The sequence below is a fragment of the Lactuca virosa genome, chromosome 2 (genome assembly GCF_052849685.1).
Source record: "Lactuca virosa cultivar CGN04683 chromosome 2, Lactuca_virosa_CGN04683_v6, whole genome shotgun sequence".
Taxonomy (NCBI): domain Eukaryota; kingdom Viridiplantae; phylum Streptophyta; class Magnoliopsida; order Asterales; family Asteraceae; genus Lactuca; species Lactuca virosa.
This window is the reverse complement of record NC_136427.1, coordinates 240,766,574-240,784,752: the sequence shown is the minus strand read 5'-3', so window position 1 is coordinate 240,784,752 and position 18,179 is coordinate 240,766,574. Positions and strand designations below refer to the sequence as shown.

Here is an 18,179-nt window from a genome sequence, read left to right as displayed (position 1 = left end):
ACGCCACCTATCTACTCGATGGCAGGTACGTAGGCCGGACCGACCATTCCCTCAAACCATAACCTCCAGCAGGCCTCGACAATCAACCCCTTAACACCAATACACTCCTTCCCCTCCGGCTATCCTCTCCAGTTGCCATTTCAACGACACTCCTTTTACGGACCAACTCCAGGCTTTCATGCATCGTCGTCATGCAGTTTAAGCCTCCAAAACCAGTCACAAGGCACACCAGTCGTCCCAACCCAAGACTGCCTCTCTCGCAGCGTTACATCCCCATTTGTCAAAGAGTTGCTGTACTACGAAATACCGAACACAGCCAAACTGCCAATGCTCAAAACCTATAACGGCACTACCGACCCGGACAGCCACATCGACACGTATGAATGGACAATGACGTCTATAAAGCTTGATGAGAGGTTCTGGTGCACATATTTCCCGACGACTCTCGATGGCAATACAAGCACATGGTTCAAGACGCTAAGTCCAAGCAGCATCTCCAATTTCGCTCAACTTAAATACTTATTCCTCACCAACTTCATGCAGCTACGAAAGTATAAAGGAGATTCTCATTCCATAATAGGATGTAAGCAAAAGGAGGGTGAAACCGTGCGAGAATATTTCACCCGGTTCATAAACGCCACGTTGGATGTGCCGGGACACGACGAAGGGCTTATAGCTGGCGCTTTCACATGGGGCCTTTTACCATGTCCCCTGTCACAAAAGCTTATGGGTAAGAAACCCCAAACACGGGCTGAGTTAAAGGAAAGGGTAGAACGATATCTCAGGCAAGAAGAAGGCGAGGCAGCAAATCAGGCATATCTAAATGCCATGACGACCAAACGCCATAACCCAAGTCACACGGACTTTCGAGGAGGAAGTAGGCACTTTGGCCAGGCAAGGAGGCCTCAGGCGAGGTTTCGCCCGTTCGATAGGGACGACAGACGAAGTCGTCGACCAGAGGTGTATGCGGTATCAGAAAAAGAACAGCCAGCCAAGTCGCCCAAGAGCCGGTATTGCGAGTACCACAAAAGTAAGACACACGATACGATCAGTTGTTCGGTACTCAAGAAAGAAATGGAGGAAAAGCAGCTCAAAGGAGACTTGGTGGAAATAGCACGAAGCTTGCGCGCCAAGTTTGACGCTGAGAACGCTAAGAACGCGCCTCGAGAAGGAGTTCAACCCAAGGAAATATTCATGATACGTACTAAAAGAAGTAGGGAAGCACAACCGCCGAACTGTCGGATCCCCGGGCCCCCGGCGCGGACTCTCACGTTTTCTGCGCAAGACCCTCGTCCTAAGGGATGGAGAGGTGATAACCCATTGGTAATCCAGGCCTCCATCAAAGATGTGACCATACACAGAGTGTATATCGACACAGGAAGTTCAACAGATATAATCTATGAGCACTGTTTCCGGCTCCTCCCGGATCGATGGAAAGACAACCTGAGACTCACGGCGGGGCGGCTGGTCGGATTCACCGGCCACAGCCTGTGGCCGTTGGGCACGATTCACCTTCTCCTAACAATCACCAGCCACGATAAGCAACGAAAGAAGACGGTCCTGATCGACTTCGTGGTCATCCGACATTCGGCAGAGCACAACATCATCTTGGGTAGAACGGCCCTCCTAAAGCTAAGAGCGGTCCCGTCGACTATGCATGGAATCTTGAAATTCGACACTTCGGCAGGTCCAGCTACGGTACTTGCCACCCCCCCCCCCCAGAGAATTGCAGTGCTTTACGGTAATGAAGCCAGCAGAGATGACTAAATAAAAAAAAGCCACGACGAGATCCGACGAAAGGAAAGGAAGTAATCAACGAAGAATACCCTGATCAGCCGATCAGCATTGGTCATAACCTCCCAGGTCACGTGAGGGAGGCAGTAGTCGGCCTACTCAAGCGATACAAACACATATTTGCATGGGCTCCCACAGACATGGTGGGGGTAGATAGGAAGGTCATTGAGCATAAGTTGGCAATCAAGCCAGGGACAAAGGAAGTGAAGCAGAAGAGAAGGGTCCAAGGAGGGGACCGCAATAGGGCAATCAATACAGAGGTGGCTAAGTTGGCAGAGGCCGGAATAGTAAGGGAAGCAGTTTTCCCAACCTGGATCGCTAATCCAGTTATGGTGCGCAAGCAGGACGGGTCATGGCGTATGTGTATTGACTTCTCAGACTTGAACAAAGCGTGTCCCAAGGAATGCTACCCCCTCCCGGAGATCCACCGGAAAGTGGAATCACTGCAAGGGTTCAAGCTGAAGTGTTTCCTAGATGCATATAAGGGGTATCATCAGATTCTGATGAGCGAGCAGGACGAAGAGAAAACGGCTTTCTACATGGATCATGGCACCTTTTGTTACACCAAGATGCCCTTTGGTTTGAAGAACGCGGGTGCCACGTACCAGCGCTTGGTCGACTCGATCTTCGCTGAGCAAATTGGGAGGAATATCGAGGTGTATGTCGACGATATGGTGATTAAGAGCTCCCATGAAAACAAAATGTTGCAGGACATCGAGGAGACTTTCGTACACTAGAAAGAGTCAAAATGAAATTGAATCCGGCTAAGTGCACATTCGGGGTAGAAGAAGGACAATTCTTGGGATACTATGTTACCAAACAGGGCATCCAGCCTAGCCCAGTTAAAGTGGACGAGTTTATGGAGACACCACCCCTAGGCACTCTCAGGGACGCACAGGGTTTGAATGGGAAGCTCACAGCTCTGAGTAGATTCATCTCGAAATCCGCGGACAAGGCCATGCCGCTATTTCATACACTGAAGGGTTGTATTGAAAAGAACAACTTTCAATGGACAGTCGCGGCGGAAGAAGCGCTCCAGAAGATTAAAGAAGCACTACACAAGCTACCTACACTGGCCAGCCCCATCCCGGGGAAAACATTGTAAATGTACCTCTCGACCTCAATAGAGGCGATATCCTCGGTGTTGACCGTAAAAAGGGAAGGAGAGCAGAAGCCGGTATATTTCGTGAGTAGGGCATTACAGGGTCCTGAACTCAACTACCCCACCCTGGAAAAACTGGTCCTGACACTCATTTACGCGGCGCGACGTTTGAGGCGCTACTTCCAGGCGCACCAAATAGAGGTGCTAACAAATTGCCCCATCAAACAGATGTTGCTCAAACCGGAAACATCGGGCCGGCTAGCAAAGTGGGCGATCGAGCTGGGGGAGCATGATATAAGCTATCGTCCAAGGACAAGCATTAAGGGAAAAACATTGGCTGATTTCTTGCTCGAGATTCCAGATGAAGGAAACTTAGCCAAGAAAGGAATCTGGGCGGTAGAGGAGGTCCCAGCCAACGACCGCTCGTGGACGCTATATACCGATGGGGCGTCCAGCAGGGAAGGCTCGGGTGCCGGCTTAATCTTGACTAGCCCAGAAGGAGAGGAGGTGACCTACGCTCTTGGGTTCGACTTTCACACCTCGAACAACGAGGCGGAGTACGAAGCCTTGCTCGCAGGGTTGCGCTTAGCCAAGCAAATGGGGGCGAAGGCTGTGACAGCCCTAACAGATTCAAGGTTAGCCGCGAACCAAATTAACGGAAGTTTTGAGGCAAGAGATAAGAGAATGGAGAGATATGTGAGAATGGTGAGACAACTGATCCAGTCCTTCAGAAGGTTCACGATCAAGCAAATACCTCGAAGCGAGAATAAAAGGGCAGACGCCTTAAGCAAGTTGGCATCCACATGTTTCGATCATCTATCGAAGAAGGTTTTAGTAGAAGTACTCAGGGAAAGAAGTACAGATGAGCAGCAAGTGAATACCTTGACAACTACCGGGCCCACATGGATGACACCATTTATGGAATATTTGCAAAGGGGAGTGTTACCAGACGACTACAGTGAAGCCAGGAAGATACGAATAAAGGCACCCTCATATGCATTGATAAACGGGGAGCTGTACCGAAAAGGGTTCACGGCACCATGGTTGAAATGCGTAGATCAGGATAGAGGGATGGAGGCGCTACAGGAGGCGCACGCAGGTCAGGAAGTCGCGCACGAGGGAGCCAGGGCTTTAACGGGTAAAGTGCTCCGGATGGGGATATATTGGCCCACTGTACACCAAGACGCGTTGGAAGCGACCAGGAAGTGTGGGGAATGCCAGTCTTACGCTCCAGTCCAAGCAAACCCGCCAGTACCACTGCAGAACATATCCAGCCCATGGCCATTCTACCAATGGGGCATAGACATTGTAGGCCCATTCCCGGAGGCACCTGGAAAGCTGAAGTACATGGTGGTGGCGGTAGACTACTTCACAAAGTGGATTGAAGCAGAACCGCTAGCGTGTATATTAGGAAGACACATGATAAAGTTTGTATGGAAAAATATCATGACAAGGTTTGGAACACCTAAGGTGCTCGTCAGTGACAATGGCCTACAATTTGCTGAAAATCCTTTCAGAGAGTGGTGCGCCGGTAAAGGGATAAACCAGCGATTCACATCAGTGGCGCACCCACAGGCTAATGGACAAACAGAAGTGTCCAATCGAACTATTGTGAACGGCATCAAGAAACGGTTGGGTAAGGCAAAGGGGAATTGGGCAGAGGAGTTACTGGCAGTACTCTGGTCGTACAGAACCACTCCACGAGCAAGCACACGGGAAACCCCGTTCAGCTTAACATACGGGACGGAGGCTGTACTTCCATTAGAAATAACTGTTGGCACGTTAAGAGCGGTCAACACGGATGAAGAAAGCAATGCCCAAGACCTAAGATTGAACCTGGACGTCCTTGAAGAGAGACGCGAGAAGTCGGAGATACACCAAGCTGCGTATAAACGCGTAACAGAAAGATATTACAATCAGAGGGTGAAGGAGAAGGCATTCAGAGTAGGTGAGTATGTGCTGAGGAAAAATGAGGCAAGTCGAGACCAACCCCAAGGCAAGCTGGGTCCAGTATGGGAGGGCCCGTACAAGATTATAGAAGCGAATAGGAATGGCGCGTATGAATTGGAAACAACGGAAGGGAGGTGGATACCAAGAACATGGAACGCCAGAAACTTGAAGAAGTTTTTCTTTTAAGGGCAAATAGCCCTAGCTGTCCACCGTCGTACTTAGCATATCGCATTTTTTAAGTACTTAGTGTACTTAATTTCATGCTCAGAGACATGATCCTCATACTTAGTGTATTGGAGCCCATAGTTAATGTAATTGAATGGTTGATATGCTAAATTTTAATACTCAGTGTATTAAATCTTAAAGTGAGTAAATACTTAAAACATTGAATTTTAGGGTTGGGCGCTTAGAGAACCCAGCTGTGACACTTAGTGTGTCAATACTAATGTGGGCAAAATAAAATGCTTAGTGCATCAAAATACCATTAGAAGAAAGCAATGCTTAGAGCATGCAACGGGACACCCGGTACGCCAAACGTTTTTACATAGTCAAAAGAATAAACTTTTAGCAAAACCCATACATCACGTGCCCAGATCAAAACAACAAAAACAAAAAAAGAAAGGAAACTAAAACAACCGTAGAGAACATTTTCACGCCCAGGAGGGGTAGCATACGATGCCGGAGCATCTTTGTTTTCATCACCATTGTGTCCATCACCAACAACCATCTCCACCACCACATTCTTATCACCCAACCCAACATCACCCTCAATACCCGGCCCACCCTGACTAGCATCATCTTCGATCACCTGCATACTTTCATCGCCTCGAACCACCATACCCTCAGGGGTACCTTCTGAACCAGAGAAAGAACACAACTCCCGGAGGCCCTCAATATCCAAATCTCCCAAGCCCAACAAAGATGCATGATCCATACTCGCAAACGACAACAAAGCGTCATTCACGCTAACTACCGGACCAAGGGAAGGAAGACGAGCACCAACATCATCAGACCCAGCTCCAGCGGTTACCTTCTGAACGGATTCAATCCCAGCCACAAAAGCAACGTGTCGAATGAGACTTATAGCATTTGTGAAATCCGGATGCTCAATCAACTTATCCACAATACGAACGACACCCACACGCACTAACCAATCCAAATCTCGGCGAAAAACACCCGCATTTGCTTGCAAAGAAGAGATTAACTTGTCACGATCAGCAGCATCGCGCTCAAGACTTTCCACCTGAATCATTAAGCCTTCATTCACTTGAGTAAGGGAGTCGACCTTGGCCTCCAAAGCGGCCCTAGCTTCGTCAAGGATAGTCTTCTCAGATGCAAGGAGCTGACACTTTTGTTCAGATAGTTGGAGGTCCTCACCAAGCTCGCCAACGCGACGCTCCAGCCCTACCACGCGCGACTCGCATGTGGCTTGGGTGGCCTCCATCTCGCTAAGGGAGTGGATGCGTCGGGAGCCGGAAACAAGGTAAAACATGGCTTGCGCGACGGCGTAAGCCATATTGTGGGCAAGAGTCGGATTACCCATAGCCTCCATGTCACTAGCTGCAGCAGGAGAAAAAGCATGGCGAGAGAACTCCAGAGTGTTGGCACGAATAGATAATCGGGAGTCATTGTGAAGATTCCACGAAGGGGCAAAGACAGGGAGCCTGGCAGAACTCTCCCCAATAACACCACCCAGGGGGAGTGACGTCTGGCCGGGATCACTAGAATCCTTGACAGGAGAAAGCTTCGGAGGGGGAAACGGAACACTCAGAACAGGTAAAGGAGAGATAGACGAAACAACGGGCTGATCACGCGCCCCAGGGATCCCCTCGGACTGTTGCGCGTCGTCATCGGGAATCACAACCACGCCGGTTGGCATGGAAGCCATAGAACTCAACAGAGGGGAAAAGCTACGCTTGGTCTGAATCCGCTTGGCAACAGTAGGTGCACCAGAAATCGGCTCACCCATAGCCAAGACGGCTTTCCTTTTCGCCTGCATACGTCGAACGTCAGCAATGATACCCTCTTTGCTATCCTCGCTACTCTCCATGGAAGAGGAGAGGGTACTACCCAAAGGCATGACAACAGAAATAGGGCGAGCATGGAAGGGATTCGTCTCCGACGCCGACTCGCCTGTAGGGGAAGTAGAAGGAGCAGCAGTCAAAGCAAGTTGGACCAACCAGCGAGGTGGCGGAAGCCGGTCAACTAGATCCACCTCGTGGTACTCCAACTTGCCCCGGTAGCGTTTCTGGAGAAACTCATCCATAGAAAAAGAAGACTCAGCACCTGGGAAGCACAGAATGCGAAGTATCAGAAAAAAAAGAGAAAAAGAGAAGAGGGGGAACAAAAGAGGAAAACGCCAAGCAAAGCACTCACCGTCAACGATGCAGAAGAACGCCGCCATTTTGCCACGTCGCCTCCAAGAGGGACTCATCCCTACACCAGAAAGGAGGGCCTCGGAGTATTCTTCAAGAGAAACTTGGACGCTCTTAAAGTAATCAGCAACGCCCTGGTTGTGGGGGAAGAGCTTAGGGATGGTATCAGCAAAAGTATTCGCACGATACCGACCACTCCCAACCAGTTCTTGATTCACCCATAACCATTTATCCTGCCAGTTCTTGGGGGTCCGCCCGTTGGGAACTAAAGCATCCCCCCCCCCCCCGCCAAACTAAAAAGGTGCATTTATCTCCGGTGACGTAGAATCTGAAGAAATACTTAAACACAAAGTAATTGGGAAGATAGCCATTGGCCCTGCAGATCATCTCGAATGCTACCACTTTGTTAACGGCATTCGGGGTCAGCATCTGCAAGCTACAACCATCTTTCTGCAGAACCTCCTCTTGAAAGTCCGTCAACGGGAAGCGGATGCCGGCGTCTAGGGTTTTCAAATAAACCCCGATTTTGCCAGGAGGGGGGGGGGTACTCAGCGGCGGATGGAACGATACCAGGAAGACTCGCCATAAAGAAGAAGAAAAGAAAACTCGGAGAAAGGAAGACGAAGAGGGATAAAGGAAGGGTGAAGGCAAAAAGGAAACCCTATAAGTGTTTTTATAAAGGAACAGAAAGGGTGGGGCATTTAAAATGTCTGACACGATGACGTAACTGCCAGCCATCATGCGCAGTCATGTCGCCATTAAGAGCGGAACGGCGGGTAAAGAAAAACCAACACGTGTAAGCTAGTTAAGCCCGGAACGCCGTAACTAGCGCTGCAACGCTACAGCTACCGGACTGGGGGACTTGATGACGTGCCTAAGATGGCACGACAGGATCGCGCCTAGCCAAAACACTAAGCGTTCCAGCCAGGCTAAGCCCAGCGGGCTCAGCGCCCGCCAGCGCCTCTGGGGACAGGATGCCCAGGCGAAGGGCTCGCGCCCGCTGAAGAACGCTCCTAGCTCCAAGACAAAAGAGACAATCAGGGGACAAACAGTGGATCAGACCATTACCGCCAGAGCCAATAAGAGCGCCCTGACGGTTGAGGACGCACGATCCTCCAATCAGCGCCTCTGATCTTGTCTCCCCAAAAAGCGATCATGTCTAGTACGGACTGGGCAGGAGCGCTAGGTATAAAAGGATGCACCCTCGGACTCACGAGGTAAGCTCTTCTCTCTAAAAGAAGACACCAAAAACCCTAGATACCTCCTAACTTGACCGTCGGAGCGTTCTTCCGGGAGCATCCTCCCGGAAAGCGGCTGACGGCCTCTCTTTCTTGTGATCTTGCAGGGATAACGAACAATCTGTTCCACCAGTGTTAATCCAGCTGAAAGCCAGGTCACATCAATAGGTGTTTAGGGGCGTAAAGTGAGGATAAAGGGAACGGGTAATCGGGTTATTGTTGGTTGATGAAATTAAATAACTTATTTATTGTGGGTTGAAAACTCTATGTGCTCACCAGGCTCCCAAGCCTGACCCACTCAGTTTCATGTCTTACAGGTAGTGGCGCTCGAGCATAGATGTGATGTTTTGGATGAGGGATTACAGATATAGGCCTGTAGATATGAATAAATGTAGCAAGGCTTATATTGTACTGTTTATGCTTTTGATCTGTATCGAACATCACATCCCGAGGTTTTTAATGAAATACATTTCTACGGAAATGCTTTGATAAATCTTTATCATATTTTATTTTGGGAACAAATTCCGCAACACTTTTATTTAAAATTTTACTCTGATTTTTAAACAAAGCATAAACAAAATCGGTCTTTTTTGGCCGTGAAAATGGGGATGTCACAACCAATCTATCACATATCCAGTAGCACAGGTAATCATATAGATCTACTAGTTTATCATATAACCAACATAACATCATCCAATATACCATGATATATAATCCAGTAGACCAACATTGGTGCCTTCGACCCATAAGTACAGTGAGGAAAACTCACCTCACAGTCTGAAATGTATCTGAACAGATCACTACTCTAATTGCTAACTCTACCGGTCACATATACAATATATAGTGACCTAAACTCAAACTACTACTTAAAATACTCAAAATGCACCTAAGTCAACATAGACTGAGTACGCCCTGCGTACTCAGTCACTACGCCCAACGTAGTAAACCCTTGGCCAACTTACAACAGATCATCCAGGTATGCACAACGTACCACATGGTATGCCCAGTGTACTCAACTAGTTCCATTTTTCTCCATTAAGTGATTAATCCATTAAGATCTCACGTCCAAAGCTCATATCTAGTCCCAAATATCGTTCTAAGTCATAAAGTTTCCAACTTTATGACTTTTCATGGCTAAAAGGAGTCCAAAAACCAAAACCATGTCTTAATACATAAACCAAATCATCATAACTCTTTCATGGAGGAAAGAAAGGGACCACGATCACATTTTTATGGTTTCTACCACTCAAAAATGTCTGAAAAGACAACTCCTATGGTTTAGAGTAAGCCATACTCATGAATTTCAAGATTATGGGACTAAAATGCATAAAAACTTAAGAAATAGAAGGATCCAAGGAAAATATTCATCAAGTTCCAAGCTTTATACCCTCAAGGGATGCTTAAGGGTGAGATACTTATGGATCTAAGTTGCCTTAAGCTTCCAAGTTGCCTTAAGCTTCCAAGATGCTTAAGGGTGAGATGCTTAAAGAGTTATGTCATGCGTACTCCCCAAGTACGCATGGCATAAGGACCAAAATGAAATATAATTCATATTTTGGGTAAATAAGGAAATTACTTGATATTTGGGGTGTTACACAACTAGCATGCTACATATAACTGCCAGGGTTCATACCTTGGTCTTGTATACATATTAGGTATTTCATGCAATTGCTAGGTGCCACCACTTGGTCTTTCTACATAACATAATCTAGTGGGCTGACATTAGTGCCTTCGACCCTGAAGTATAGTGAGGAGACTCACCTGAATCACAAAGACGGCTAAAACCCAACTCAATGTCGCACCGACCACAACTAACAACCCAAACCGCCAAAAGATGGGTGTTAAACACCTTCTATCAATCCACACAAGGCAAACCCTAAGTCTACCTTCTAAAAAATAGACATTTGACCAAAAGTCAACCCACGCCAAAGGTCAATGGTCAAACTCAACGAACAATGTTGACTTTAGTCAACCGCCACGTCGTCGCAACTCCATGGCGACCTATGGCCATGCCGTGGACACTAAGATTCCAACAGCTTAAGGGATTAATATGTTTCCTTCGATTCTAAGAGATCCAAAGCTCAAATCTATACCATTTTATGGTCTAAATGGATAAAGTTTCCAACTTTATCCATTAAGACACCCAAAGAGATCAAGATCTCAAATCCTAGGTCCAAATAAAGCGAAAATCCACATTGTCTTAACCATGAAGCCCTTAATCTGAAAAAGTCGTTAACCCAACCACTCCAGGTGGGTTTATAATACCAGATCTATCAGAAAGATGGATGCTTTATAGACATGCATATCCAAAATATGTCTAGAATCCATTTTAGGTCATAATGAGCTAACAATGCCCAAAAAGTCATGCAGTGATAAGAAACCCAACTAAAGTCTCGATCTACAACATATGATGCTCATGGGAGTCGGGAGAGTCATAAAGTTGCCATATTTATGAGTTCCTTTCTTCCAAACTTTCTCAATCATAAAGAACATGGGACAATATCTTAGATCTATCCACTTCAAGCCATAAAGATAGAGCTTTTGACACTTACAAAGGTCCAGAAGCTATGAGAGATGTTGATGATGTTGGTTCCTTGCAAGTTCCTCCAACGGAGCACCTTCTTCTCCTTCTTCTCTTCTTCTCTAAGCCAATAATTCTCCAAGAAGGCTAATAACTTATCCAATAAAGAATATCCATCACCACTCTGATGAATAATGAATCCTCGACGCACTAACTTATCCAATAAAGAATATATTCTACCCGAAATTTGGGAATCCAATGTTTGGTTTGACTTCAAAATAGGCAGGACCATTCCATCAAAACTATAATGATTCCATTCTGCAACCCGAACCGAGCAACCTTTCTAACCTTGAATTATCCTACTAATATCGAAGAAGCAGAATCTTGAGCATTTGTCGATGCCTATAACCCCGCACCCGAAAACAAAGGCTACTCACAGCACGAGTCTCAATCATTAGTGCCAAACCAACGCATAATCACATCCCACTAACCAAACATTCGCATATTTAATATACAGGAGATCTCTTGAGTTCCGAACTAGCCTACCAATTATCTGAAGTGCCGAAATCCCAACCAGTTGTTGAGGCTGACAGCCTCTCTCACAACCGTACCACGAGATTCCGACCGAGAGTATATCTGGAAAAAGCTATCCTAACCTGCCTGTCAATATGGCTTCCCTAACCCTCTTGTTTTGACCAGGAATAACATAACCAACCATCACACACATGCATGGTAGTCCACTTTCTATAAGTGAATGCTACTCGCCCAGTTGTAGTCTTACATCACAACCGGCCCCAGATCGGCCTACATCCTTCCTCGATCCCATGAATGTTGTGGCCCTTCCACAATATCACAACCCTTCCTATCATTGTCTAATCCTACCTAGATAAAGCTACAAGCCAATTCGAAGATTCACAACACCCTTATGACTGCACTTTGACCAGGTGAATGCTATGGGCCACCCCACAGTCTTACAACACCTCTACCACTTCCTGTCAACCTAGTAAATGCTACGACTACCCCTTAGTTTTACAGCACTTCTATCACTACCTGCCAACTTAGTGAATGTTACGGCTACCCTGCAATCTTACAACACTTCTACTACTACCTACCAACCTAGTGAATGCTACGGCCACCCCACAGTCTTACAACACTTCCACCGCAACCTATCAACCTAGTGAATGCTACGGCTACCCTGTAGTCTTGCAACACTTCCACAACAACCATGGACCCAACCCATGGACTTCCCATCCATCTACCATACAATACCATAATCAGTCGTGAGTTGAAACCTCATCCGACTATACCTCAATCAGGTATTCAGGCCATTCTCCGAACCCTAAAGCCCTCATCAGACAAGAACATGAAGAGAGGCTTTAACACAACTTAACGCCTATAGATTCGGGATAACCAATTTAGAGACAGTAAGCGTCAAAAATGACTTTTTGATAGAAGATTATTTAGAATAAATAATCTTAACTAAGTTATAGTATATGTCACAAGGGTTCCGCACATCTAAAAACGCTGAAATCTAAGTTATAACGAAGAAGTTATGACCCGTCGAAGTTTCGCGACAAAACCGACACGACGTTGTGTGACGTAAAAAGTGAGTTTGCGATAAAATACTTTTTAGCCTTAGGGATCTAAATGAAAGTCGTATTATATGTTAAATCGAGATTCTTCATAAAAAGAACGTCCAAATCTGACTTCGTATGAGGAAGTTATGATTTTTCTAAGATTTGGCATATCAGTATGCAGCCTGGAATTCGAACATTAGATCGACCGATTTTTAGCCGACACAACCTAAAAAAGAATTGAAGATCTCGTTAATAGGAGCTCAACGATAAAAAGACAGACGAAAACGGACGTCAGATGACAAAGTTATGAATTTCTAACGGACTTTACCTGTCCAGGCCTGTTAAAATATAACTTTAAAAATAAAGTCAAAATTAGCCGACGGAGTCTAAACGAAAGTTGTAGAGTACGTCTCCACCTATGCGTGGGTATAAAGAATTTCAAAAACGGAGCTCATACGCGAAAGTTATGGAATTTAGAAGTCGGAAGTGGCTGATGCGAGAGTACACGTGTACGCCCCACGTTCTCGCACGATTGGCTCCGAAACGTCCACATCGCCCCTTCCTAACCTCGCCATCTGTCCCCTCGTACGCGCAACGTACTGGGAAGGCGTAGCATCCCACCGAGGAACGCCCAACATAGAACAAGGACCAACTGCTAGAAATAGGATGCGAGGGTTTCCTTCATTCTTCACACCATAACCCTTCTCTCTCTCTCTCTCTAACCTCTATTTAAAACCTTCCCAACCTCTAGTAAATTCTAAGTGATAGAGTAAAGCCTCGGAGCGCCAGAAGGCTCCGAGAAAAAGAGCTTTTCGGCTTGGTAGTTCTGCCCCCGCAGAGCCCGGTTCCTAGCCAAACCTCCTGGTAAGTGAGCTATGCTTACCCTACTTTAAGTATAGTTTATGTTTAAGTTTATTATTGTTATTATGAACTTATAAACAATATATATATATATATATATATATATATATATATATATATATATATATTATAAAATATAATATAAAAGTGTTATTATAATATATTTTAACTACTCGCGGTACATGGAATCTGGTTTGAAGGGCCGCATAGGGTTTTTGGATTTCAGAAGTGCTATAATGCCGAAATGGTTCTGCCCTCCGGTGTTTCATGTCTAGCCCCTGTCTGTACATAGTGGTTGAAAAGTATTGTTTAACACTTATAAAACAATATCGCTCGTAAATAGTCGATAAATATTAGATTAAAATCTAGCGGTAATGATCCAAGGTTTCGTCGAAGGAAATTATATTGTTAGAAGCGAAGCGCTGTCCGAGTTGGAATCACCACTTTAACAAGCATTGAAGTGACATGAGGTGGGAGCGTGAGCATGATTTGAGGGCTCGTTATTGTGACATCCCCATTTTCACGGCCAGAAAAGACCGATTTTGTTTATGCTTGTTTGAAAATCAGAGTAACATTTTACATAAAAGTGTTGCGGAATTTGTTCCCAAAATAAAAATATGATAAAGATTTATCAAAGCATTTCCGTAGAAATGTATTTCATTAAAAAAGACTCGGGATGTCATGTTCGATACATATCAAAAGCATAAACAGTACAATATAAGCCTTACTACATTATTTCATATTCTACAGGCCTATATCCGTAATTCCTCATCCAAAACATCACATCTATGCTCGAACGCCACTACCTGTAATACATGAAACTGAGTGGGTCAGGCTTGGGAGCCTGGTGAGCACATAGGGTTTTCAACCCACAATAAATAAGTTATTTAATTTCATCAACCAACAATAACCCGATTACCCATTCCCGTTATCCTCACTTTACGTCCCTAAACACCTATCATAAGGGACCTAGCCTAAGGATCATCATCGGGATAGACACTACTGCTAAGGGGATTCCTTAGCAATAAATGTCCTTAAGGCAACCATGAGGGGGATGGAGTACACCGGTGAACATTTCGTTCACAAACACCTACAGGTTGCGAGCCTGCTAGCTTTCCACTGGACTGTCTAGAAGAGTCTGTGGTCGTCATCCATACTCCGCTAGATGACAGAATCAACAACAACAACATCGAGGCCTCTCATCATTTTATCACACATCGTTTATTACATCTACCCATGTTTTACCCCAACATTTTTGTAGATATAAAATACATATACAATTTAAATCATTTAAAACATGTATAAAAATCTTTCATCAGCATAGACAGCAAGTATTCAGACAATATGCACACATATCACGTAATTTATATTAAATACTTCATATTTATGTGTAAGATGAAAGTGACTATGCACTCACCTGATTAGGTGGTGATTCGGTACTCGGACAACACTTCGTTATCTCAAAACAATTTTCCCTTGACAAAGCCTAGTATCAATACCACTAGGGTTTAGTCTAACGTTAACCGCGACTAATTAATAGTCTAACTATTATTACTATTATATAAGCGTTAAACAACACTCTATATAACTCATAATAATAGCCCAAATAATTATTTTAAAGTCCTAATAATGTTACTATAATTAATTAGAAGCTATATTAAAAAAAGCGTAGGCGTAGCTCACTTACAACGAGTTTTATAGAAAACCGGGCTTCCCTTGGAGCAGCGTTTCCGAACCGAAAGACCCTTTTTCTCGGGACTCCGAGAGCCTCGGGGCTTCCTTCGGGTGCTAGGGGGTTTACCTAGGCTTAGGGGGGGGGGGGGGGGTTAGGAACCTTAGAGAGAGAAAGCAACTAGAGAGAGAAGTGATTTTGGTGTGATTTCCTCGTCAGCCCTCGCAGCCTATTTATAGGCGTGAGCCTTCGGTCGTACGCCGGTCGTACAGCAGCACTACGCGGGGCGTAGTTCGGATAGGGTCACCAGGTGGCGAAACCTCGGTGGGGCGACGTGGAGCTTCCGAGACCAAGCGATTCCGAACGCGGGGCGTACCCTTTTATGCGGCGCGTATGCGAGGCCAGGTGTCTCCATCCGAAGCGAGGCCGTGGGCCGCAAGCGACGGCTGTGATTGTGCCACGTCATCAATTTCGCATCAGTCTCGCAATTTTCTTTCCCGACTTCTAAAATTCATAACTTTCGCATACGACCTCCGTTTTCGACGTTCTTTATATCCACGCGTAGGCGGGAACATACTCTACAACTTTCGTTTAGACTTCTTCGACTAATTTTGAATTTATTTTAAATTTATATTTTTAACAGGCCGGGACAGGATTGGTCCGTTAAAAATTCATAACTTCTTCATCCGACGTCCGTTTTCGTCTGTATTTTTATTGATGCGCTACTATTAACGAGATATTCGATTCTCGTTTAGGTTGTTTCGGCTAAAAACTGCTCGATCTAATATTCGAACTTCGGGTTGTACACTGCTCAGCCGAAACTTCGAAAAATCATAACTTCCTCATACGAAGTCAGATTTGGGCGTTCTTTTTATGGACGCTCTTAGTTTAACGTTTTCTACGACTTTCGTTTAGATCACTAAGGCTAAAAGTCGCTCTATCGTAAATTCACTATTTACGCGTCCCGATGTTGTGTCGGTTCCGTCGCGAAACTTCGACAGGTCATAGCTTCTTCGTTATAACTCGGATTTCGGCGTTCTTTATATCCCCGGAATCCTTGTTTCGACCACTACAACTTTATGTACAGATATCGGGTTTATCTCACACTTTAATTTTGACGCTTATTTTTATTCTTTATTTATTACACATTTATAAATAAGTAATAAGCATATAAAGGCACATAATTCACATAATACTCAAATATTTCATCTTTATTATCTCAAAAGAGTTACAATAGTTGACCTATACTATTACATCATCTGATAATGCTTAGCCCCGAAACCCGGGCGTTACAGTTATCCTCGTTTTTTCATTCTGATTCTTGATTCCGAGACGGAACCCTCTTAAGGAGGGGAGGATTGTAACAACCCAAATTTTTATCCATCATTGATGTTGGTGTTTCGTTAAATTTTATTCTTGAAATAACATTTTCATTGGCTTAAAGTTAACTTTGGAGGGCTAAAGTGTAATAAAATGAACCTTGATCATGTATATGGGTTTAGGTGTCATTTAGTGATACTTTGAGCGCCAATTATGGAAGTTATGAGGTATTTATGTGAGGCTAACCCTAGAATACGGGTTTGTAACCCTATTTTTAGCCAACATCATCTATTTGGAATGTGTTCTTGTGAGTTTTCATTTCCTATTAATCTAGTGTGATTCAAGTAAAGAAGAATTGCATTTTTTTAAGGATTTTGGTGGTATAACGATTGGCTTCTTCTCTTTATTTTGCTTCTTTGTTTCATATGAAGTTCTAGGAGGTAAGAACATATTCCTCAACTCATTTTTCTATTTGTGTTAAGGCTTAATGGGTTAAGATGTCAATTAACCCCAAAACTCAAAGCTAGGAATTGTAGGAAAATGCCTATTATACCCATGTCTTATACAAATCTAGAAAAATCATCAAGAGTCTAATTTAGGATCTGTAAACTCTCAAAGTTTAAATTTTTAGTCTACTATGCCCCTGATTTTTCCCAAGACATGATGTTGTCTCTAACCAAGGTGAAAATCGCCATTTTCACTGACTGGTCGTAAATTAGCTGTACCGATATGAAGTTTTGTAAAATTCATATAAAATTGTAGAAAAATCGTATGGACTTATACGAGTATTAATTTTAAAGATAAAAATATAAAAATATTAAATATGGAAAAAAATTTCAATTTTTGCAGGCCTTTGTAGTGTTAAAATGGACTTGAACAGGTTGCTGTTACGAGTCAAAATTCTGAAAATTGAGTTTAGATGTTTGTTAATATGTTTAGGCATTCTACTTTCAACATTGTTGTGTCATCTCTTTGATATTTCCAAAAAGTAACAAAAATATGTCTTAATATCCTTCATCTATTTTAGTTGGGTGCAAAATGGATTAATTCCAATTCCTTTCCCATATTCTTGAAGTCTATGGTGGTGTTGGTAAAAACATGCAAAGTTGGACATAATTGCTAATTTGTCTTGCAAGGGATATAGAGTCCATTCTGAGCCGAATTAGACAAAATGACCAAAAGAACAATGTTGTAGGAAAACGAGTCTAGTTTTCAGAAAGTCTAGAATTAGCTCAATCGGAGTTACAAATTCTGTTTTATGCCTAAATCACTGAACAGGGATCGGGCTGGCAAATTATAAAAATAATATAAAAGTTAGTATAATGTTGTATTTTTGAAACATGCACTTTATTTGTTAATTGATTGTTATGTGTGGTGCTTAGGTAGTGCCTTGATAACTTCAAGTAAGTTCAAGACTTGGAGTACAAGGATAATTTTATCAAGGCTAAATGTGAATTCACAGTTTTAACTCATTAAGGCTGCATAATTAAAATATGCAATCTGTGGATGGTGATTTGATTCACATTAGGATGACTATGTCAATACTTGTGCTTGATGATGATATAATATTTGTGATGCTACTATATGCTTTGTGCTATTTCCATGTTATGATCTAATTGCTATGTTGCTTACACTTTGATGAACTTGATATATATGGCATGCTAGCTTGAGTTGCTTGAAAGAATGATGTATGATTGTGCTTTGATGTGTTGGTTACAAATATAAAGCATATTCTAATACACATTTAGATGGTATGAATTGCATGCTTT

At 44.0% G+C, this 18,179-nt stretch overlaps 1 protein-coding gene across 1 annotated transcript; it reads left to right on the top strand.

Annotated features, from left to right (window-relative positions):
* The first annotated feature begins 390 nt into the window (after nt 1-390).
* On the top strand, nt 391-1,767 carry LOC145158342 (uncharacterized). The gene has a single exon (XM_079077254.1). It carries the CDS (start codon nt 391-393, stop codon nt 1,765-1,767), a length of 1,377 nt encoding a protein of 458 aa, XP_078933380.1.
* Nucleotides 1,768-18,179: the final 16,412 nt, after the last annotated feature.

What these genes read in the sequence shown, in the direction of transcription:
- LOC145158342 (XM_079077254.1), top strand. Translation starts at nt 391, where the DNA reads ATGACGTCTATAAAGCTTGATGAGAGGTTCTGGTGCACATATTTCCCG.